Genomic DNA, 24,711 nt, shown 5'->3' with positions numbered 1-24,711 from the left:
AGGTGGTGGAGTCTCCATCGCTGGAGGTTTTTAAGTCCCAGCTTGACATAGTCATGGCTGGGATGACTTAGTTGGGGTTTGATCCTGTTTGGGGTAGGGGGGCTGGACTCAATGACCTCTTGAGGTCCCTTCCAGCTGTGTGATTCTATGATCATACTACTCAGAAGATATTTAAGCAAATAGATGGCATATCCAAAAGAGTGGCAATATTCTGTGTTGCATTTGTTATATAACAAGGCAGAGGGGCATGGGAGCCCCCTGTATTTAGTGAAGGACTTAGATGTAAACTGTTATCACTTTTTGAGCAGAAATGGCTGTTATGTGAATAGAATTATAGATCTTTGACATAATTAGTTTGTGTGTATGTACATCAGGGTGGGACAGATCTGACCTGCCAAGCCTGTGGGATCTGGCCTTTGGCCAACCCCATCAGGACCCTCAGGCAGGATCCTTGCTGACCCAGCCCTAGACCGCTCAAAATGTCAGGCTGCTCATGTGCCTTTCTGTGCCACAGATCGGGGGGTGTGGGGGAGGACTTTGCATGCTGCCTCTGCCCCCAGCATGATCTTTGTAGCTCTAAAAATGCTACACACCTTCGTTTACCTCTCCCCAAGGTCATTATCCTCTCCCGCACCCATATCCCCTCCTAGACCTTGCCCCCCCCAATCCCTTGCCCCAGGTCACAACCTAAACTCCCTCTCAGATCCCACACCTTTTCCTGAATCCCATGTCTCAGGCCCTGAGCTCCCTTCTGCAGCTAACCTCCATCCCAGACCCCACACCTGCGCTATAGAAAAGTTTAGCCCTTGAACACTTACTAAAATTTTTGAGTGACAACCCCCTCCACATCAAAATTATTGCCCACACGGTGTATACTCTGCTGATAGCTATCACAATGATGCCATATTAAATCCTATTTAAAACTTAATACTAACATTAATAAGATTACTACCTGAGTGGCCTGACTTTATCATAATTTCTTAATAGTTTTACAGCCAAAAAATATAGACGCACCTCAGAATTTCTTTCCTTGTAAAGAACGTGCAGTCCTGTGAAATAGGGAAAAATACAAAATGTGATAGTGAATTTTTTGTTGTAATTTTTAAACACTGCCCAAATTCCTTTCTGCATAAATGCACTAACTTTGCTGGATTCACATTGTGGATGACCCAACCTTTGTAAACTTTCTGATCAATTATAGAATAACATTTGACTATTTCTTCTCTCTTAACAAAAGATAAAGAGATATTAAACAACCAGAGACTTTTAAAGACTTCAGATATTACTGTTTAATGCCATAAAACTAAATACAAGAGACTGCTTTAAAATAACTGCCCTTATCCTGCACTGTCTAAAATTTGTCTTTTGTTTGTTCTTACCTGATAGGCATCCAGCTGATCTGGAGAGAAAATTGTTTGCTTACTGCCCATTTCTGTCTCTAAATTCTGATTCTTATCCCATAACGCTTTCCTGTTAAGTTACCTTTGCAGGAAGACTGAATATTGAGATATGAAAAGCTGCAACAATGAGATTCAGACGAGAGGAGGATCAGGTAACCCCTTTCCCTGCTTCATGGATTTCAGAATCATAATAGATGTATTTCATCAAATCTTTAGTCAGAATACATAAGACTCTCATACAGTATCATCCATCTGCTTCTGTTGTGCTCTGCAGCGACTCAAATTACAGCATTTAACAAACAACCAAGACAATTTCCATCCCTTGTCTCTGACATAATAGGGACTGTGTGGATTTGTTTTATGTTTCCTTCAGTTAAATAAACATATGCAAAGACTGGAGGAACTCTTCCTTCAACATTTAGAAATTCACCTTAAAAAGACTCACCGTGAGTGTGGCCCTTAATCTGTTTCTTAATATTCAGTGGAATCATTCTGCATCATGTACTAATACAATACTGTATTTTTGACTGTGTGCAGCAATACTATATGTAAGCTCTCCCTTGTTTTTGTAAACTTCCTTCCCATGCCAATGTTGGCACACAATGCAGAAATCATTCCTGACAACTGCTGCTGCTTCCAGAGGTGTCCTGTCCATTGGATGGTTCAAGGCAGTCTCACCATGGCCTATGGTTTAGGGTACCCCATGCTTCACGGGGATGTGAGGCCCAAGCGATGTGGCAGCTGACGGCAACAGCACTGACCCTGCTCCACTCCACTTCACTTCACTGGCTCCTAGCATAGCTCAGGAAATGAGGGATCTGTAGCTTTGGAAGATGGGGTCATGGCAGGGGTTGGAAGAGGTGGAGAAGAGGTGAGGTTTTGGGAGTAGGGGGTGGGAACAGAGCAGTGGCAGGAAGAGGTGAATGGAGCAGGGCCTGGGGCAGATGCAGGGAGTGGGATTGTCCTGGGGCTGCTTCCATTTGCTCTATGGTATTGAGATTGACTATTCTGCCCTCCCTGCTTAGTGCCTCTTATGCATCCTCATTTCTCACACCCATTGGCTTCCATTTGACACTGTCAAGTATGAGTCTGGGTCAGTATCTGCAGTACATGAGCCAAAAAACACAGAATCATAGGACTGGCAGTGCCCAAGAGAGGTCATCTAGTTCTGTCCACAGCACTCACACAGTGGGACTAAGTATCAGCTAGATCAGCTCTGACAGTCAGCATTCCCTGTAAGGTGAGCACTTGGTTGACCTCCCAGGAGAGAGATTTAGGTGCTGCCCAGCTGATTAGCAGAGTGCCCAGAACTACCCACAGCTGGCAACATGTGTTTATATTAGAGAGACACATGCACACAGGCCTTGGTGAACATAACAAAATTTATTCCACCCATGGGTGGAAAAAAAAATCAGAGGGAACACTGCTGACAGGTGTTTATTTAACCTGCTCTTAAAAAATCCCCAGTGATGAAGACTTCACAACCTCCCTAGGCAATTTATTACAGTGCTTAAGTAACCTGACAGTTAGGAAGATTTTCCTAATGTCTATCCTAATCGCCTTTGCTGCCACTACACTGTGTTTCTTCCTGGGAGAGATGGCTGTAAAACTCCCAACCATGGGGATATACAGTTACTACCTCCTACACCTTAGGAGGAAATTTCTTATGGATTCCAGGGCAGCATAACAGTTCTCTATCACCGTGGTGGGCAGTTTGGAAGGAGGGGTAGAGCACTGCTTGCTGACAGAAGTAACCAGTTACCAGTGACCTCTGTGTGACACAGGCATATCCTCCTCCCTGATGATGCTACAGCTATCCTCTGTAGTCACATGGTTTCCTCAGCCTTGGAGGAATCCAGTACTCCCAAGAAATTCCTCAGGGGTAGATGCTCTTCAACCTAGCCACTTCCTCTTGTAGCTCTTCCACCTGCTTGCTAAGAGATTCCACTAGCAAGCATCTATTACGCTGATTGGGGCCCCCAGCCTGGTTTTCTGAGAGCTAGAAGTTCAGCTTACTGTCTCAGCAAATCCATAACAGGATGTGGGTAGAAGCACCCAGAGTTAGGTTGTCTGTCCAAATGTAGGCACAGGTGGAGGAGACAGAAGCAGTGATCCCAGGCACTGTGGCCCCACCTAACTGTAGATATTATATGAATCACTCTCTAACCCCCTTGTTTCCAGTCCCCTGATTGTTTAGCATCTGGTTTTTAAGTCGTGAGCCAGTCCACAAAAATCATGAGATTTTGAAAAAAAAATACTGTTCAGATTTTATTTTGACTTTCGTTTCTAATCCATTTTCAAACTCTTTCCCTACAACCATTCAGATTGGAAACTTATATTAAAATTAAAGCAGAGATTTTCATGTTATCTCTTGAGTCCGGCAGCTGGGATTCTAAGAAAAACACCAAATACTGTGTGTGTGAGACTTGCAATAAAACTGTGAGGGGTGACAACTGTCAGGACCAAATGGAAGGACGGCACTTTAGATGTTTGCTGCCTGGCTCTAACCGATAAGCAAAGCGAGGACAATGAAAGCCAGGGCCGCCAGCAAGATACAATGTCGGAACTGAATGATTTCAATGCTAGGACAGCCCAGCATTGGTAAAGAGACAAGTGATTTAAAACCGGGATAAACAGATCCCTTCCAGCGCCCCAGCCTGGAGCGGTCGTAGGACTCATTGCTCAGCTGGACTCAGCAACCTCAGACCCCGTGGGCTCCGGGGCTGAGACGGAGAGTCACTCGACCTGTTAGACACAGAAGAAAGCGCTGCCTGTTCCCCGCCCAACACGCAGACGAGCATCCCAGGGAGAGGTCCCGTCCCTACCACCAAGCGGTGGCGCTCGCGGACAGCCAAACAGTAGCCCCTACACCCGGTTCATTGCACGGTGGCCAGTCCCGGCGCTGCGCAGCCTACCAGTAGTCCTAAACCCGGCTCGACCACCAGCTCCCCCTTGCTGGGGACGCCGGAACCCCAGACCGCCCCCGCACACACACACATTGTAGCTGCTCAACGGAGGACCGCTCCAGGCCACTGTAGCGGGTCAAGGGTATGGTTCATTGCAGTAGGGAGGGAAGCGGGAGAGCGACCCCTGGGCTCGGTTCTTACGCACGGCACCTCCCTTCGCTGTAGCCGCGCTCTGCACTAGGGGCCCCGCCCATGCGTCCACTTTCCCCGGGCTGACCCGGAAGCACTTGTGGTGCTTGGCTCAGTCTTGGCAGGCGCGCGATGGCGGAGTACGACAGCGTCCAGCGCGGGCCGCTGCGGTTGAAGGGGAGTGGGGTGGCCTCAGCGCAGGGGAAGCGGTGAGTTGGTCGAGAGGCTGGTGGTGGTGGTGGTGGTGGTGGTGAGGAGTTCCCGCAGCTGTTCGAGGACGCTCCTCACTCCGTCTCTCGCTCTGTTTTGCTGCAGGAAGAAGAAGAAGGCGGAAGACAAAAGCAAGATCCTGGAGCAGATCGTGAGCGGCAAGAAGCAGGAGGAGGAGAAGAAGCGGGCGCTGGATAAGCGGACCCCTGCGCAGCTGGCCTATGAGAAGATGCAGGAGAAAAGAGTATGGGGTGTCTGCGAGGCGGGGTCCACGCTGGGCGAGCCAAAACTCGGGGGGCACCGCTAGGCCTACTTGCAATTTCCTTTTACTTTAAACTTGTCGCAGTGCTATTTTTGCAGCATGCCCAAAGCAGAGGCCCTTCTTATGTTGTGAAGTGCGGGCTGGATGTGTTTACAGGTGCAAAAAATAATGTGTCACAGTAGTGTTTGTGTGTTCCATTTTCAGCAAATGGAAAGAATACTGAAGAAAGCCTCGAAAACTCATAAGCAGAGAGTTGAGGTAAGGATCTGTTTTATATAGGCTTATTCCGTTCCAAGAACAAGCATCTGCTCTGGATTACCTTCCCGTTGTGGCGTGTAACTTCCATGAGCTACTGTTCTAGAATTCATTTGCAGACAAATGCTTTTCCTGATTTTATCTAGATGATAAAACATTAGGAAGTATCAGAGGGGTAGCCGTGTTAGTCTGGATCTGTAGAGCAACGAAGGGTCCTGTGGCACCTTATAGACTAACAGAAAAGTTTAGAGCATGAGCTTTCGTGAGTTAAGAAGTAGCAGATCCTCTTTTTAGCAGTCTTTTAGTGCACGTACAAAATTTTTGTAGGTGTAATATAAACCAATACTGTAGAATTATCTGAATATTGATTGTAATGACTGTAGAATCATGTTTCATTGTCAATAACATGCTACTACCATTTACAAGGAGTAGTGGGCAGGTGAGGGTGCTGAAAGGCTTGAAATTTAGTGTACAGCAAGTCAAAAAAGCAAACAGGATGTTAGTCATTTTAAAAAAAAGATGGAGAATATCTTAGTGCCCTTATATAAAACCATGGTACACCCACATTTTGAATACTGCATACAGATATGGTCATCTCATGTCAAAAACGATATATTAGCATTAGAAGAGGCTCATAAAAGAGCAACTAAAATGATTAGGGGTTTGCAATGGATCTGATATAAAGAGAGATCAGAGACTAGGACTCTTCAATTTAGAAAAGAGGAGACAAGGGGGGATATGATAGAAGTCTATAAAGTTATGAGTGATGTGGAGAAAGTGAACAAGGAAAAATTATTTACTTGTTCCCATGATATACTAGGGGACACCAAATGAAATTAATGGGCAGCAAGTTTAAAATAAATAAAAGGAAGTTGTTCACACAGCACACAGTCAACTCATGGAACTTCTTGCCAGAGGAGGCTGTGAAGGCTAGGACTATTAATAGGGTTTAGAAAATAACTAGATAAATTCATGGAGGTTAGGTCCATTGATGACTGTTAGCTAGGATGGGTAAGGAATGGTGTCCCTAGCCTCTGTTTGTCAGAGGCTGGTGATGGATGACAGGAGAGAGATTGTAACCTGTTCGGTACACTCCCTCTGGGGCACCTGGCATTGACCACTCTCGGCACACTGGTTACTGAACTGGATGGACTTAGGTCTGATCCAGTATGACCGTTCTGTTCTTGAAATTGAAGGAAGGGTTATGGATCTAGAATGTACTTCGCTGTGAATCAAGCTATGGACTGCAATGACTTCTGATAATTGTAAAGGTATATTAGGCATGATCAGACTAGTTGGGCAGTAGCACTTAATAGATATAGGGGCATGAGTTAGTGCTTTAAGTAGGTCGTTGATCCCTAAGTCTTTCTGATCTGGCCTTTCCTATTGATTTGTACTCAGTGGTTAGCCATGGATGTAGGCTAGATGGCTGAAACTCAACTAGATAAGATCAAGATGATCAACATATTGGAATGAACAACTGATATTTACCTCTGCCCACTTAATGATATTAGTTGGCATTTATTACAAGAGGTGGACATTGTAAAATTAATATCAGACTCCAAATTGCAGTTAAATGACCATCCAGCAGCAATAGTGAGAAGGGGTTTTCATCTTTTATCCAAAGACTACCAGCTGCTTCTTTCCGATGCAGACTTCACTTAGTTATGAGAAGGTTTGATAACTCCAGAATGATGAAAATGGGGCTGCAGTTCTGTTGTCTCAGAAACTTAAATAGTACAAAATACAGCAATCTGGTTTGGGAGCTCAGTAAGATGGTAAAACTTGAAGATGAGAAAGGGATTTAGGTTCTTCAAATCTAGAGAAGACTGAAGAATTTCATAAGGACTTAATAAACTTGGTGAATGGGAATCACAAGGAGGTATTGTATTGAATGCTGACAAAAGCAAGGTGTCATTCATGTTGTACCCATTGTTGGCTATAACGTTAAATTAACTGTTAAGTAAATGAAACAAAAAAGCAGTCAAGTAGCACTTTAAAGACTAACAAAATAACTTATTAGGTGAGCTTTCGTGGGACAAACCTACTTCTTCAGACCATAGCCATACCAGAACAGACTCAATATTTAAGGCATAGAGAACAAAAAACAGTAATCAAAGTTGACAAATCAGAAAAAAATGATCAAGGTGAGCAAATCAGAGAGCAGAAGGGAGCGGGGGTGGGAAGTCAAGAATTAGATTAATCTCTTCTAGCTTCCATCCTGCACACATAACTAGATCCGTTGTTTACAGTCAAGCCCTTAGGTACAATCACATTTGCTCTGATCCAACTGACAGAGACCAAAAACTACAAGATCTCTACCAAATATTCATAAACTTGAATTACCCACCAGGAGAAATGAAAAAACAAATTGACAGGGCCAGATGAATACCCAGAGACCAGCTCCTCCAAGATAGGTCCAAAAAAGCCAAGAACAGAACACCACTGGTAATCACCTACAGCCCCCAACTCAAACCACTGCAACGAACTATTGAAGACCTACAACCTATCCTTAATCAGGATGCCACACTCGAGAAGGTCCTAGGTGACATGTCTTTTCTCTCCCACAGACAACCTCCCAACCTTATGAGGATTCTTACCAATAGCCATAGTCTGTACCGCAGGAATACCAGTCCTGGGACTTTTCCTTGCAATAAAGCCTGCTGCCAGCTTTGTCCACATATTTATTCTGGCAATACCATCACTGGACCTAACCAGGTTATTCACAGAATCATGGGCACATTCTCATGTTCCTCAGCTAACATTATATATGGCATCATGTGCCAACAATGCCCAGATGCTTTGTATATTGGACAGACTTCAAACTCTCTCAGACAAAGAGTTAATGGGCACAAAACAGACATCAAAACATTCCTGATCCACAAACCAGTTAGTCTACATTTTAATGGAGTGGGCCATTCTGTTAATGACTTAAGAGTTTGCCTCTTATTGAAGAAGAATTTTCAGTCTGCTTTGGAAGGAGAAACTGCTGAACTCCATTTAATATTCAAATTCAACACATTAACACACGGTTTGAACCGGGATGCTAATTTTCTGGGACATTGTAGGGGCTCTTTGGCATACTTGGCTTAATCTAATTCTTGACCTCCCCCGCCCCTCTGCTCTCTGATTTGCTCACCTTGATCATTTTTTTTCTGACTTGTCAACTTTGATTACTGTTTTTGGTTCTCTATGCCTTAAATATTGAGTCTGTTCTGGTATGGCTATGGTCTGAAGAAGGGGGTCTGTGCCACGAAAGCTCACCTAATAAGTTATTTTGTTAGTCTTTAAAGTGCTACTTGACTGCTTTTTTATTTTGATAGTATATAGACTGGCACAGCTCCCTCTATGTCACTGTTAAGTAAGTCGGGGAAGGAATCAGTGTCAGGTATCTAACGTGAAAGATTGGGAATACAGAAGCGGGTGGTATTCACCCAAAATACTATGTTCAGTTTTTGTCACCCTGTTACCCGATCTCAAAATACTAGCAGATGTAAATGAGGCTCGAGACACAAGTAATGAAGAGCAATATGGAAGATGAGGATTGTCCTTGTTTTGGAGAGAAGACAAAAATATTATTGAGGTATATAAAACGGTATAAACAGGTAAATATGGTATTTCTGTGTAATCTCTTTAAATACAGAAACAAGGGAATAGTGAATGAAATTGAAAAGCAACAAAGATAAAAGAAAATTGATTGAAGTTTAGTTTTTATCAGGATCCCAAAAACAGAATTTATGTGGATTATGCTACCAGTACTTCTGAAATACAGTCAAAGGCTAAGCACTTGGTGGAGACTTAGGTAGAAACTTCCTTTCTGGGAATTCTATTCTGTGCACTGTGGGGTTTCTTGCCCCTTTCTCTGAAGCATCCGTTAGTTCCCTCTGAAGCACCTGGCATTGCCTACTGCTGGCAGACAGAATATTGGGCTAATGGTCTGACTAGTATGACCATTCTTATGTACTTATCTGGTACTGGCAGACAAAATACTGTACTAGTTGTGCTACTGTTTTGATCTGGAATTGCTGCGTATGAACATGGTGGAGGAAATAGCAAGGTGTCATGTATGGCAGTATTATAAAACTTTTAAAATATTTTTTTCTCCTAGGATTTCAACAGACACCTGGATGCTCTGACTGAACATTATGACATTCCTAAAGTTAGCTGGACTAAATGAATGTTGGAATTTTCCACAGTTTTGGATTCTGAGGAGGCTGTTTATTCAAAGGAAATGATTGTGCAAATCTCTGCTCCCCAAGTTGGATATTTTATTAATGCTACGTATATATTTTCATCCTGGCACTTTTACTCATTCATAGTTTGTTTAAAAATATGTACATGGCACACCCAATTTAATCTACTAGTAAGTGCCCTGCACTTCCACTCAGGTGCAAGAATCAATCTTTGCAGGACCAGGGCCAAAAGTAGTTTACGTTTATTGAAGAAATTTATCTAATGTATTGTTCTAATGTTACTGATAGCTATCCCTTCTCTTTTTCTTTGGAAAGGGGAGCTGTTTGACAATGTTCTACATAATAAATTTAATTTTTGAATTCAAGGAATGATGTAATTTATTTCTGTAATTACTTGTTTCCTTGTTTTATCTTGAAACCCTTTTAAACTGCTTATAAGTCTTCAAAAGAATTATGGACCTAGAACTACAAATGAGGGGGGAAAAATGCGATTAGACTACATAAACAAGGGAATGATGGCACTTTGTGCATTGGTAGTTATCAGCCTCACTGCAGGGAACACGTTTATACCAGCATTCTATCATCTGGAACTCCAATAACTGGCATTTTAACCATGAGTAAATTTTAGTTAGTTTTTTTATAAGTAAAGGATAGTGAAAGTAAATACAGCAAGTACAGAGAGGTAGCCTTACTAGTCTTCAAGCTCTCCTAGACAAAGAATTAATGGGCATAAAAACACTCCTGATTCACAAATCTGTCAGCCAGCACTTTAATGGAGTGGGCCATTCTGTTAATGACCTGAAAGTCTGTGTTTTACTGAAGAGGAATTTTCACAACAGTTTGGAAAGAGAGGCTGCTGAACTCTTATATTCCAATTAGACACATTAACACGTGGTTTGAACCAGGATGGGAATTTTCTAGCTCATTATAGGGGCTCTTTTGCATACTTGGCTATATCTAATTCTTGACTCCCATTCCCCTCTGCTCTCTGATTTGCTCACCTTGATAATTTTTCTGATTTGTCAACCTTGATTACTATTTTTGGTTCTCTGTGCCTTAAATATTGAGTCTGTTCTGGTATGGCTATGATCTGAAGAAGTGGGTCTGTCCCAGGAAAGCTCATCACCTAATAAATTATTTTGTTAGTCTTTAAAGTGCTACTGGACTGCTTTTTTGTTTTGACAGCAAATACAGTATAAGTTTAGTGTACAATACTACTGTTAAAAAATAAAGTACATACATGTTTGGTTGCTAATAACTCATCTTGTTTTTCTTTGGTGCTGTGCATTGCTAGGTATACCTCTCTATTATCCAGAATATTTGAATATTCAGTAACCTCCAGGTCCTGGAGCTGCTGTATATGAAAGAGTTTACTGTAGTTAAAATTTTTTATCCCCCTCATTCTGTTTTGGAAGAACATTAAATGCCATTCTTGGGTAAAATCTTAACATAGTTAATCATGAAAACAAAATATTGCCTACAATATTAATATTAAACTTGGGAGTTAATATATAGAATAATGGAAATGTTGGACTAGAAGTCCTCAAGTCCAGCCCCCTGTGCTGTGGCAGGAGCAAGTTACCCTAAGCTATCCATGACAGGTATTTGGCCAAGCTGCATTTAAAAACCTCCAGTTATGCATATTCCACAACTTCCCTTAGAACCCTGCTCCAGAGCTTAACTATCCTGACGGTAAGAAAGATTTTTCTAATAGCTAATCGAAATCTCCCGTTATTTCAGATGAAGCCCATTGGTTTTTAATCCTACATTTAGAAGGAGCAGCACAACTGATCCTCATCTGTCTAACAGCCCTTAACATATCTGAAGCATGTTATCAGGTCCCTTCACAGTTTTCTTTTCTCTAGGTAAAATATGATCGGTATTTTCCTACCACCCCTCTGCTCTCTGATTTGCCTGCCTTGATAACAATTTTTCTGATTTGTCAACCTTGATAACTATTTTTGGTTCTCTGTGCCTTAAATATTGAGTCTATTCTGGTATGACTATGCTCTGAAGAAGTCAGTGTGTCCCATGAAAGCTCATCACCTAATAAATTACATTGTTAGTTTTCAAAGTGCTACTGAACTACTTTTTTGTTTTGATAGAATACAGACTAACACAGCTCTCTCTCTCTTACTAGTCTTGGATCAGTATTCCTATACCTTTTACCACGTTTGTTGTTATCTGCTGGAATTCCCCCTCATTCATCCTCGTATTTTCTAAAGTAGTGTACCATAGTTGGACACACTGCAGCTGAGGCCTCACTATTGCTGCATAGAGCACAAGGCCACTGACAGTAAGGTAAAGGGGTCAGCTGCCCCAGGGCCCAGCAATTTGAAAGGGCCTAGGCCCCCTGCCAGCACCATGGGTACCTGGGCCGTGGCCAGAGACCTGGGCGTTTTAAAATACCACTGGAGACCCTGAGAATGTGCAGCCGGCCGCTCCAGTGGTACAGAACAGCTGGTAACAGGGAGGGCTAGAAAGAGGAAAAGGGGTAATGGACACAAAGAGATTTTGCTGTAGATGGGAGCAGGGCACAAAAGCACTCAATGCTACCTGAGAAATTTTGCTGGGAGCTTGGGCAATGCAGCACAATTTCTCAGCTCCTGGTGGGCAGCGCAGGGGTCAGCAAACTTTCTGAGGCAGACTGCTGAACTTTGACCTTTTGACTTCTATGTACAGTCCAAGTGCCAGCAATACTTTTAAGGTCACTGATAGTCCTACTTACAACAGCTTCATTAATAAATAAGATGCAGAACTTTACTGTTTGTGGTGGTTGGTAGCATAAGCTGGTCTTTTATTAATCCACGGTCGACATGGCTTTGAGCAAACTCCCAGCTGCATGTAGGAGGAGTGGTGGTGTTGAGTGCCAGCCTGTGTTGAGGGTTGCTGACCCCTGGGGCTGAGCTTGCTTCTGGCACCACATCCCAACTCCCTCTCAAACCCTTCACCTGTGCCTATATCCTTCCCACCTGTCAGAATCCTCTCCTGCACCCATATTCCTTCCTGGACCCTGCACTGCAGTGCCACATCCCATTTCAGAAGCCCCTCATTCAACCAAATTTCCTGAGACCTCCATACCCTGTTCAGCACCTCAGTCACCTACCCGAATTCCCTTCACCACCCAAACTCCAGTTCCGACCCCACACCACTGCCATACAAAAGTGCAGCTCTTGACCACTTGCCAAACACTTGGACTGTGGCCACACTTGGCCAAAATTTCAAAAGGGCCATGCTAATGGCCAAATTGGAGAATACTAATGAGGTGCTGAAATGAATATTCAGCACCTTATTAGCATGCTGCCAGCCATGGCACTGCAAAAGTGCCATGTTTTGATTGCACACAGCTCATCTACACGGGGCTCTTTTCAAAATGATACCTCAGAGTTGGAAATCCCCTTATTCCTATCAGCTGATAGGAATAAGGGGATTTTGAAGTCTGCGCCATCCTTTCGAAAAGGGCCCTGTATAGACAAGCCACATGTGATTGAAACGCAGCACTTTGGTCTAGTAGTACTTGTAGCAGGCATCCTTCAGTCTACGTAGACTATGGATCGCGCCCTTCATAGTTCCATTTGGGATCATCATTTGCAGTGTCGACTGTGACTGTGAAGGCCCACATGAGAGTGACAGTCCTTGCTGCATCTGTCGCATGTGTAGCTGGTGTCTGGCAGGTCCTTACTGTGCTTTCTGTGGGCTCGCTTCTCCTCTGCTAGCTGTCTGATCTTCATCCTGCCCTTCTGAAGGCCCTTGTGTAGTTCCTGCCTCCATCTGCTGCGACTGTCTGCCAGCTCCTCCTAGCTGTCCGGCTCGATGTCTGCCTCCCCGAGGTCCCTCTTGCAAACATCTCTGTAGCGCAACTGGGGGCGTCCGGGAGGTCTTTTGCCAGAGGCTAGCTCGCCATACAGGATGTCTTTTGGGATCCTTCCGTCATTCATCCTGTGGACGTGGCCAAGCCAGCAGAGCTGCCACTGCCTGAGGAGGGTGTGCATGGTTGGGATTCCAGCTTGCTCAAGGACGGCAGTGTTGGACACTCTGTCCTCCCATGATATTCCAAGGATGCACCTGAGGCAGCGCAAGTGGAAGACGTTTAGCCTCTTCCTGGCGGGCATACAGGGTCCAAGACTCACTGCTGTAAAGGAGGGTGCTGAGGATGCAGGCTCTGTAGACTTGCATTTTGGTGTGGGTGTACAACTTGATGTTATTCCACACTCTCTTGCTGAGTCTGGACAGAGTTGTGGCTGCTTTTCCAATCCTCTGATTTAGCTTAGTCTCCAATGACAGGCTGTCAGTGATCATGCACCCGAGGGAAACGAACTCGTGGACGACCTCTAACGAATAGTTGTCAATGCTGATTGATGGTGGTTCAGCAACATCATGACCAAGTACATATGTCTTCTTTAGGCTGATGGAAAGCCCGAAGTCCTTTCATGCTTTGGAGAACTGATCCAGCAGTTTCTGAAGCTGGTCTTCTGTGTTTGACACTACAGGAGTGTCATCTGCGAACAGCAGATCTCTGATGAGGACTTCCTGCACCTTAAACTTAGCTTTCAGTTTTGCAACATTAAACAGTTTCCCATCAGACCTTGTGTGCAAAAAGATGCTCTCTGTTGAAGATCCAAAGGAGTGCTTCAGGAGGAGTGCATAGAAGATCCCGAACAATGTCGGAGGAAGGATGCATCCTTGTTTGACGCCGCTCCTGATGCTGAAAACATCCGATACTGTGCCGTCATATTGGATGGTTCCTCTCATGTCTTCGTGGAAAGACTGGATCATCTTGAGTAACCGTGGCGGACAGCCTATCTTGTGGAGCAGTTTGAACAGTCCATCCCTGCTGACCAAGTCGAAGGCCTTGGTCAGGTCAATGAAGGCAATATAGAGTGGCTTCCTCTGCTCCCTGCATTTCTCCTGCAGCTGCCCCAGAGAGACCATGTCAACGGTAGATCGCTCTGCGCAGAATCCACACTGTGATTCGGGATACACCCTCTCAGCAATCTTCTGGAGTCTGCCAAGGATGACGTGAGCGAACAGTTCACCAGTGATGCTTAGGAGGGAGATTCCACAGTAATTGTTGCAGTCCCTTCTATCTCCTTTGTTCTTATACAAGGTTATGATGTTAGCGTCGCGCATATCCTGTGGAACCTCTCCCTCTCTCCAGCACAGGCACAGTAGCTCATGTAGGGGTTCCAGGAGAGTGTCTGTGGCACACTTGATTACCTCTGGTGGTATACCATCCTGGCCCGGGGCCTTTCCTGCTCCAATGCTGTCGATGGCTTTCTTCAGTTTATCCACAGTTGGTTCCTGGTCCAGTTTGTCCATTACTGGTAGGAGCTCGACGGCATTGAGGGCTGTATCAACCCCAATGTTCTCGCGTGAGCACAGCTCGGAGTAGTGCTCAACCCAGCGCTCCATCTGTTTGGCTTTGTCAGCGATGACTTCACCAGATTTGGATTTTAGAGGTGCCATCTTGTTTTGGGTGGGTCCTAATGCCCTTGTATATTCCCCTGAGATTACCAAAGTCACCGCTGGTCCTGCAGTAATCACATTACAAATCATTAAAACAAAAAGCAGCCAAGTAGCACTTTAAAGACTAGCAAAATAATTTATGAGGTGAGCTTTTGTGAGACAGACCCATTTCTTCAGACCATACCAGAACAGGCTCAATATTTATGGCGCAGAGAACCAAAACCAGTAATCAAGGAGGACACGTCAGAAAAAAATGATCAAGGTGAGCAAATCAGAGGGTAGAAGGGGCGGGGGGGGGGCGAGGTCAAGAATTAGATTAATCCAAGTATGCAAACGAGCCCTTAGTGACTCAGGAAATTCCCATCCCAGTTCAAACCGTGTTAACGTGCCAAATTTGAATATAAAAGACAGCTCAGCTCTCCCCCTTGGAATAGTGGTGAGAAAATTTTTCTTCAGTAAGATGCAAACTTTTAAGTCATTGTGTATAGACTGTTCTTAAAATAGGGGTTACAAAATATGTCTTGATATTATTTATCAAGGAGCGTCTCGTATTCTCACGGATTGAGGCTCTTTGATTATTGAGTTTTTTTTACTGAATTAAAAAAATGGCTGTTCTTCCTATTGTGCGTGTCTACTCCTGGCTCAGACCAAAGGAGAAAGATTAGCAGCGTGAAAAAGAAAAAGCAGGGAAGGAGACACACAAAGGACGGGGAGCGGCGGCGACTCCAGCACTTTCTCCCACAGAGAACAGTAACGGACAGGTAGCCGTGTTAGTCTATACTGCTGCTTTGCATTTTTTTTCCTCTCTTTCTCTTCTCCCACAGAGAAGGAAGCGCTGGTTCAAGCCTGTGGGGAGCAGACAGCACCTCTCTGTCTCTCGGGTTCCCCACTGTCCTACTCAGGCTAGTGCGTGGCTACGCTATTTCCAACGTCGCTGCCTTTCTCCTCCGTTTTGTGATATGAACCATAGAGAGGAAAGCAGGGGACAGAAAGGCTCCGGGAATCCCTCAGGCACTTCCGGCGCGGGAAGACCTCAAAAGTGCTTCTTCATTTCTCAGACTTCTGCAACTTTTCTGGTGCACTTCCGCTTCACCAGAGTCTTCCGCCGGCTCAGCCGCTGCGAGTTGGACCCATAATTCGTAGCACTCAGACGGCGAGGAGCGGAAGCTGGAGTGGTAGCCGGAAGTGGGCGCGGGGCAGATTTGGGGGAGCTCTGAGGCTGGAAGGCTCCTAGCAGGCGGAGCGCCATGTCTGCAAGCGCCGTGTACGTGCTGGACCTGAAGGGCAAGGTGCGGAGTCGTGGGTAGCGGCGGGCTCCTGTGCTGTCTGGCCCGTGCCTGGGGATGGGCTCATGTTCCACAGGCCGCAGAAGCGCTGGCGGCAGAGGGTTCTAGCTGGCTCCGGTGCGGACGAGTGAAGCCTGGACTGGAGATAGGGATCCGTAGTTAAGCCCTGCTATTTTGTCTCTGGGCTGTCCTAGGGTCATACACTCCATATCCCGAGCCCCCCATTTCCTCAGTCTATCTCGGGGCCTCAGATGTTTCCTAAAGCTTTCCAAAAATGCTGACTTTTTTCCCCTCAGGGGAGGGATAACTCAGTGATTTGAGCATTGGTCTGCTAAACCGGGGATTGTGAGTTCAGTCCTTAAGGAGGCCATTTAGGGGTGGGGCAGATAGATGTCAGGGACGGTGCTTGGTCCTGCTAAGAGGGCAGGGGACTGGACTAGATGACCTCCTGAGGTCCCTTCCAGTTCTAGGACATGTGTACCTCTAATTATTTTAGGAGGGTGGTGAAGCATTGGAATGGTTTACCCAGGGAAGTAGTGGAGTCTCCATCCCTGGAGGTGTTTAAGTCTCAGCTTGACAAAGCCCTGACTGGGCTGATCTGATGGGTTTGGCCCTGCCTTCTGCAGGGGGCTGGACCGGTTTTTAGGTCCTTTCCAGCTCTATTGTTCTATGATTCTATTTTGGCAAGACTGTGTAAGTGCTTGGAGGGCTGAGGAACTGCAGGGTTGCAGGAAATGGTAGGTTTGCTAGCGAGCTCTCTTCCTCCTCCAGTTTTCCCCTTCTGGACCCTTTTATCCTTCTCCTTAATTAATAAAATTCATGCAAGTTAAGTGGCACTGAGCAGTTGCAGAATCTGATTTTGGGGTAAGTGAAATGGAGCTATCCACTGCTTGTGGTAACTAAAGCTACTGAGACATGAACAAATGTTAGTGGCAGGTACTACCTTTTGAGGGTTTTTTACCCTATTCCATTTTGGGGCAACTACATTCTGCATATATAAGTAACTTCTGGGATTTTGTTCTATAAGCTATTTTTTTTTCTTTGGCTAACATAGGTATGCGCTTATTAGCGGCTGCTGGATTGCATTCTTAAAGCTGAGGTTTGAGTTCTGAATGAGAAATTCTCCAGTAGTTTGTAGCTCAGTTAGTTAAGCATATTGCAGTTCCACTGCATAGGAGTACTTCCCAAGAATAATATAACATAAGAACATAAGAATGGCCATACTGGGTCAGACCAAAGGTCCATCCAGCCCAGCATCTCATCTGCCGACGGTGGCCAATGCCAGGTGCCCCAGAGAAGGAGAACAGAAGACAATGATCAAGTGATTTATCTCCTGCCATCCATCTCCTGCCCTTGTTCTGATGGCTAGGGCACCATACTTTATCCCTGGCTAATAGCCATTTATGGACCTAACCTGCAAAAATTTATCAAGCTCTTTTTTAAACCCTAATAGAGTCCTGGCCTTCACAGCCTCCTCGGGCAAGGAGTTCCACAGGTTGACTGTGCGCTGTGTGAAGAAAAATTTCCTTTTATTAGTTTTGAACCTACTACCCATCAATTTCATTTGGTGTCCCCTAGTTCTTGTATTATGGGAAAAGGTAAATAATTTTTCTATATTCACTTTCTCCACACCATTCATGATTTTATATACCTCTATCATATCGCCCCTCAATCGCCTCTTTTCCAAACTGAAAAGTCCCAGTCTCTCTAGCCTCTCCCCATATGGGACCCGTTCCAAGCCCCTAATCATCTTAGTCGCCCTTTTCTGAACCTTTTCTAATGCCAATATATCTTTTTTGAGGTGAGGAGACCACATCTGCACGCAGTACTCAAGATGTGGGCGTACTATAGTTTTATATAAGGGAAGTATGATATCTTTTGTCTTATTATCGATCCCTTTTTTAATAATTCCTAACATCCTATTTGCCTTACTAACTGCCGCTGCACACTGCGTGGATGTCTTCAAAGAACTATCCACTATAACTCCAAGATCCCTTTCCTGATCTGTCGTAGCTAAATTTGACCCCATCATGTAGTACGTGTAATTTGGGTTATTTTTTCCAACATGCATTACCTTACACTTACCCACATTAAATTTCATTTGCCATTTTGCTGCCCAATCACTCAGTTTGCTGAGATCTTTTTGTAGTTCTTCACAATCCCTTTTGGTTTTGACTGTCCTGAACAACTTGGTGTCATCTGCAAACTTTGCCACCTCACCGCTTACCTCATTTTCTAGATCATTGATGAACAAGTTGAACAGGATTGGTCCCAGGACTGACCCCTGGGGAACACCACTAGTTACCCTCCTCCATTGTGAAAATTTACCATTTATTCCCACCCTTTGTTTTCTGTCTTTTAACCAATTCCCGATCCATGAAAGGATCTTTCCTCCTATCCCATGACCACCTAATTTACATAAAAGCCTTTGGTGTGGGACCGTGTCAAAGGCTTTCTGGAAATCTAGGTATATTATGTCCACTGGGTGCCCCTTGTCCACATGTTTATTAACCCCTTCAAAGAATTCTAATAGATTAGTTAGACACGACTTCCCTCTGCAGAAACCATGCTGACTTTTGCCCAACAATTCGTGCTCTTCTATGTGCCTTGCAATTTTATTCTTTACAAGTGTTTCTACTAATTTGCCTGGTACTGATGTTAAACTTATCGGTCTATAATTGCCAGGGTCTCCTCTAGAGCCTTTTTTAAATATTGGTGTTATATTGGCCGTCTTCCAGTCATTTGGTACCAAAGTGGATTTAAAGGATAGGTTACAAACCACTGTTAATAACTCCGCAATTTCACATTTGAGTTCTTTCAGAACCCTTGGGTGAATGCCGTCCGGTCCTGGAGACTTGTTACTATTCAGCTTATCAATTAACTCCAAAACCTCCTCTAATGTCACTTCAATCTGAGTGAGTTCCTCAGATTTGTCACCTAAAAAGGCTGGCTCAGATTTAGGAACCTCTGTAACATCCTCAGCCGTGAAGACTGAAGCAAAGAAATCATTTACTCGCTCCGCAATGCCACTGTCTTCCTTGATCGCTCCTTTTATATCTTTATCGTCCAAGGGCCCCACTGCTTTTTTAGCGGGCTTCCTGCTTCTAATGTATTTAAAAAACATTTTACTATCATTTTTTGAATTTTTGGCTAGCTGTTCCTCAAAATCTTTTTTGGCTTTTCTTACTACATTATGACACTTAATTTGGGAGTGTTTATGTTCCTTTCTATTTTCCTCACTAGGATTTGACTTCCACTTTTTAAAAGCTGCCCTTTTCTCTCTTACTGCCTTTTTAACATGGCTGTTTAGCCATGGTGGTTCTTTGTTAGGTCTCTTACTGTGTTTTTTTTATTTGGGGTGTACATTGAAGTTGGGCCTCTAGTATGGTGTCTTTAAACAGTTTCCATGCAGCTTCCAGGGATTTTAGTTTAATTACTCTACCTTTTAGTTTCTGTTTAACTAGCTTCCTCATTTTAGTGTAATTCCCCTTTTTGAAATTAAATGCCAGAGTGTTTGACCGCTGCGGTGTTCTTCCCAACACAGGAATATTAAAAGTTATTATATTGTGGTCACTATTTCCAAGCGGTCCAGTAACAGTTACCTCTTGGACCAGATCCTGCGTTCCAGTCAAGACTAGATCGAGAATTGACTCTCCCCTTGTGGGTTCCTGTACTAGCTGCTCCAAGAAGCAGTCATTTAAGGCATCAAGAAATTTAATCTCTGAATCCCGTCCTGAGGTGACATGCACCCAATCAATATGGGGATAATTGAAATCTCCTATTATTACTGTGTTTTTTATTTTGATAGCCTCTCTAATCTCCCTTAACATTTCAGCATCACTATCACTGTCCTGGTTAGGTGGTCGGTAATATATTCCTAATGCCATATTCATATTAGAGGAATGAATTGTTATCCATAATGATTCTATGGAACATTTTGATTCCTTTAGGATTTTTACTTCATTTGATTCTATATTATCCTTCACATATAGTACCACTCCGCCACCCGCACGACCTGTTCTGTCTTTCCGATATAATTTATATCCCGGTATGATAGTGTCCCACTGATTGTCCTCATTCCACCATGTTTCTGAGATGCCTATTATGTCAACTTCCTCCTTTGATATGAGGTACTCCAGTTCACCCATCTTATTAGACAGACTCCTAGCATTAGTGTAAAAGCACGTTAAAAAACTACCACTATTTATATGTCTGCCTTTCACAGACGCGTTGGATTTTTTTATATGCGATTGTTTCACATCTGATCTTGCCCATATATTATTTCCCACGTTCCCTATCTGACTAACTTCTAGGGAATCCCTATCTATGGAGCCTCGTGTAAGAGAAGTCTCCGTCCGATCCAGGTGCTCCCCCACACCAATCGGCTTTCCCCCACCTCTTAGTTTAAAAACTGCTCTACGACCTTTTTAATGTTTAATGCCAGCAGTCTGGATCCACCTTGATTTAGGTGGAGCCCATCATTCCTGTATAGGCTCCCCCTACCCCAAAAGTGTCCCCAGTTCCTAATAAATCTAAACCCCTCTTCCCTACACCATTGTCTCATCCACGCATTGAGACTCTGAAGTTCTGCCTGTCTGTCTGGCCCTGCGCGTGGAACTGGAATATGTGTTGTTATTTTCAGATGGTAACTTCAGTATTTATTTATAAAACCTATTCAGATTTCTGTTGAAATGCCTTTTGCAGGTCCTCATCTGCCGGAATTACCGTGGAGATGTGGACATGTCTGAGGTGGAGCATTTCATGCCAATTCTTATGGAAAAGGAAGAAGAGGGAACTCTTTCTCCCATTCTAGCACATGGAGGCGTTCGTTTTATGTGGATTAAACACAACAATTTATATCGTATCCTTTAAAGTGATGAATGCATTGGTGAATTTTCAGCATTTTGACTTGAGTGGAAGTGATAACAAGCTCAAGTTTGGTGACCAAGAAGGCTTTTATTGATCTAGATTTACAACAATTCAAAACAAATTTATATAAATAAAAAGAGGTACTCTGTTCATGTCATACCTTGTTGTTTATGATAATGTGTACAAAAATGGTGAAATACCACTTTATAAGCATTTCCTGAATCTTTAGTGTTGGTCTTCAGGTTCCAATAGTTAACCAGTCAGAAATGATAACAAACTCGAATTCTCAATATCAGACATCTCTGGGAAAAGAAATGTCACTGCTGCTTTCTTAATGTTGGGGCCAGCTGTAATAACTTAGCAAAGGGGTTTTGAAAATGTATTTAAAGATAAATATTTTTAAAAGGGTAATTTTAAACACCGATTCCTGAACATACTTTTTCAGTTGTTGCTACTTCTAAGAAGAATGCTTGTGTGTCTCTGGTGTTTTCGTTTCTTTACAAGGTGGTTCAGGTTAGTATTAAAGTGGTAAAAATAATCTTTGTTCAGATAACTTATAGACAAAGCTTTACTTAGGCAGATCTTTTAATGATATGAGGCTGTGCAGAAATGGCATATCTGCGTTATACGTGGTTACGTTAAGATCTTTCAGTATTAGTTTCTGATACAGTATGGACCTCTCTCATCCATCATGCTGAGGACGTGACCAGTGCTGGATGAGCGAATTTGCCGCACAACAGGAGAGCAATATTTTCTAGCACATTACTAACACTTCAGCTGCTTACTGGGCCCTTAAAAGACACTTAGGGGTAAATTACAGCTAACTAACAACACAGAACACTGAAAGCCAGGAGTGGGGACTGGAAACAAACTTGGCCACACCCATGCTGCGTGGTCATTCGGCTAACAAAAATCATGCTGGATTACAGTTTGCCGGACAAGAGAGCTCAGGGTTAGAGAGGTTCAACCTGTATTTATTTATGTTGTGCTGTCGAGAACAAGGATATGACAAAAATTTAGTGTAGCAGACACAGAAAATGATTAGTGTGATAGTCAGAGTAGAGACCTCCTCACTCAAATATTGTGTTTTATGAGCACTTTTGAAGAATAACATTTTTAGGACTTATTTCAGTAATATGGTGACTTTGGAACCTATGCAGCAGATCAGTGCGGCCCAGAGTGGTGAAAAGAATGGAACAGGTTCTGTGTTTTGTTTTTTTTGTTTGAATGACAAGTTCATTTTGCTATACTATTTAGTGACATGTAAACACAATATTAATATTTATATTTCTGTTAAACTTTTTATAATTATACTAGAAGACTTATTCGTCTTTGCAGTGGAGGGTGACATGGGGCGTAGGCCTCCTGTCAGCACACCCCTGGATGGAGGAGGAAGATCATACGGGCCAGCCCCAGTGATGCTTCTCAGGCCCATCATGAGGGGAAGGAGATGGAGGCTGTGCAGGCCAGTCAGGTGCAGCTGTGCTAGATTGCCTGGCAGGTGCTGGAGGGGAGGAAGGGAAGAGTGGCAGCTGAGGCTCATGCAAGGGAGAGAGAGGCATCAGGGCAATGGTGTTTGGGGGGTGGGGTGGGAGAGTGCTGCAGCATTAAGGCTTGTGGGGCTCCCTCCCACCCCCGATCTGGCATTGCTGCTGACAGCCAGGGGCTAGGGGTTGGAGCAGGATGGCCACTTAATGAGGTAGGTGGCCAGCAAAATGATGAGTCCTGTCCCCAGCAGGCCACTTCTTCCTGGTGTGGCTGTCACCAGTGGTCATTCTGCAGCATTGCTGCCCTGCAGTCAGCCACCTTCCATTCCATGTTATGGAAAACAATCAAATTCTCATTTTCCTGGCACAATCAAGCCCTGACCTTGCTTTAAGTTGGGTACCTTAAGTTGAATAAGAGGAAGCTGTATACCAAATTTGGTGGTCGTAGGTCTTACCATTTAGGAGGAGTTCTTGAACCAACAGAATCACAGACTACACAATATATACGGTAAAAATGAGAGAGCAGTTTTTCGGAAGTAGCGTGCCGTGACACTTATTTTCATTTGATTTCGTAACTAAGTAGTTAAGTGAGGTGAAGCTTGGGGTGTATATGAGACAAATCAGACTCCTAGACAGTTCCAAGCCAATGCTCTGAAGCATATATTTGGGACGAAAACTTCCGTTTTCTTTGGTGACTTCCTTGCTATGTGACTTCTGGAAGAGACTGCTCTTGTAGGGTAAGGCAGAGCTGGAATGGGGTTCATGGACATCTTGTGATACAGAACAACCTTTGGGGTTAGCAGACTCCCCCCCCCCCCCATCGTGTCAGGGGTGCTTCGTAGCAGAAATCTTCATAGGCATATTGGTGGTGGTTTTTAATTTTCAGGGGCCACAACCCTAATTTGTCATATCAAATAGTGGCTGTGTTCATGCATTTTTTGTTAACCTGTATATAAAGCCCCAGCTATTGGGTTGTTTTTTGTTTGTTTGTTTGTTTTGTTTTTTTTAAAGTGTGGGAAGAGGGGGTTGCAGTGGCAGTTGTTAAATGGACATAGGAGAAAAGCACTACTTCTTGGTGAGCAGGCTTTAAAAATGGGTGTTTAGAACCTGGTCCTCTCTGATCCAGGGCAAAGTTGTGCGTGGTTGTGATTTTGTTTGTTTTGTTTGGCAAAAATTACAAAAGGAACTACGTGAGAGAAGAGATGCGGAGACCCAGGAAGGTTAGATTTCTAATGCACAGGTTTTGAGGCTCAGACAAGCATTTTATTTCAATAACCACGTTAGCTATAAAATGGTTAAAATAGTACTGGGGAAGGAGAGGGTATGTGTGTGTCATACTTGTAGGTTGAGTATATTGCATATGCCAGGGGCTCCTTGTAATCCTCCATTTCTCCTCCAAAATCTCTGGGTGCCACTTTCCCATCTCTTTTTTTTTCAGTGGCTCTCTGCAATTCCAGTCAGTCTCTTCCCTGGAAGGGTCTCTGCCCCCTTTCCTTTCCTCTCGTACCATGGTTCCTTGTTACTTCCATAGAGTCAGCTCAGTGTACACCCCAGTTCCCCACTATAGCATGGACTCTGTGTACCCCATACCAGAGTCTTTCATTCCCCTCCCATGCCTGAGCTTTGTGTACCGCTGTTCCCAGACCAGGATCCTTGCTCCCCACACACCCCCTCTGCCATAGGTTTTGGAGCCCCCATCCTCCAATCCTCGTTAGAAGATTGCAAAACGCTCATTTCCAGTCCCTCACCACGGGGCAGTAGCCGCCGTTGCCAAGGAGCTCTGACAGGGGATAGCTGGTGTCCTGTATTTGCCATAGGGCAATGTGCTCAACCTATACATTACCATCTCTCTCTCCTCCCCCATCCAACACCCCCAAATGCAAGGGAATTTGTATGCCTGGCTGGTTCCCTCAATCTCAGGCCCCCATTCCCCTCATGTCTCCCACTTTCCTTTTTCATGCCTCCTTTTTTGAGAGAGAAGTCATTCAGTGTATCAAATTGCAAGGAGTATACAGTTTTATAGCTGTCTTGGCCCTAGGATATTAGAGAAACCACGTTGGTGAAGTAATATCTTTTATTGGATGAATTTCTTTCATCAAGAGGAACAAGCTTTGGAGCTTATGCAGAGCTGTTGCTCTTACCAGCAGAATTTGGTCTAATAAAAATAATGCTTTGCTCACCTTGTCTC

The 24,711-nt window shown here is 44.0% G+C and overlaps 2 protein-coding genes across 4 annotated transcripts in view; both read left to right on the top strand.

The window, feature by feature from the left end:
* The first annotated feature begins 4,590 nt into the window (after nucleotides 1-4,590).
* On the top strand, nucleotides 4,591-10,667 carry FAM32A (family with sequence similarity 32 member A). Its single transcript, XM_074978024.1, has 4 exons — nucleotides 4,591-4,704; nucleotides 4,811-4,949; nucleotides 5,172-5,225; nucleotides 9,331-10,667. Exons 1-4 carry the CDS (start codon nucleotides 4,628-4,630, stop codon nucleotides 9,397-9,399), a joined length of 339 nt encoding a protein of 112 aa, XP_074834125.1. The 5' UTR covers nucleotides 4,591-4,627; the 3' UTR covers nucleotides 9,400-10,667.
* Nucleotides 10,668-15,967: 5,300 nt separating this feature from the next.
* Nucleotides 15,968-24,711, top strand: part of AP1M1 (adaptor related protein complex 1 subunit mu 1) — a 29,268-nt gene continuing 20,524 nt past the window's right edge. The window contains exons 1-3 of one of the 3 annotated variants that reach the window (XM_074978002.1): nucleotides 15,968-16,170; nucleotides 20,872-21,028; nucleotides 21,482-21,549. In XM_074978002.1, the coding sequence (XP_074834103.1) occupies nucleotides 16,129-16,170; nucleotides 20,872-21,028; nucleotides 21,482-21,549 (267 nt within the window). In that variant the 5' untranslated portion in view covers nucleotides 15,968-16,128. The remainder of the gene's footprint in view (nucleotides 16,171-20,871; nucleotides 21,029-21,481; nucleotides 21,550-24,711) is intronic. The other 2 variants (XM_074978003.1, XM_074978001.1) reach the window with 2 other exon arrangements.

Source organism: Carettochelys insculpta, chromosome 27 (genome assembly GCF_033958435.1).
Source record: "Carettochelys insculpta isolate YL-2023 chromosome 27, ASM3395843v1, whole genome shotgun sequence".
NCBI lineage: Eukaryota > Metazoa > Chordata > Testudines > Carettochelyidae > Carettochelys > Carettochelys insculpta.
Note: the sequence above shows the minus strand (reverse complement) of the source record. Positions and strands in the feature narration are given on the sequence as shown.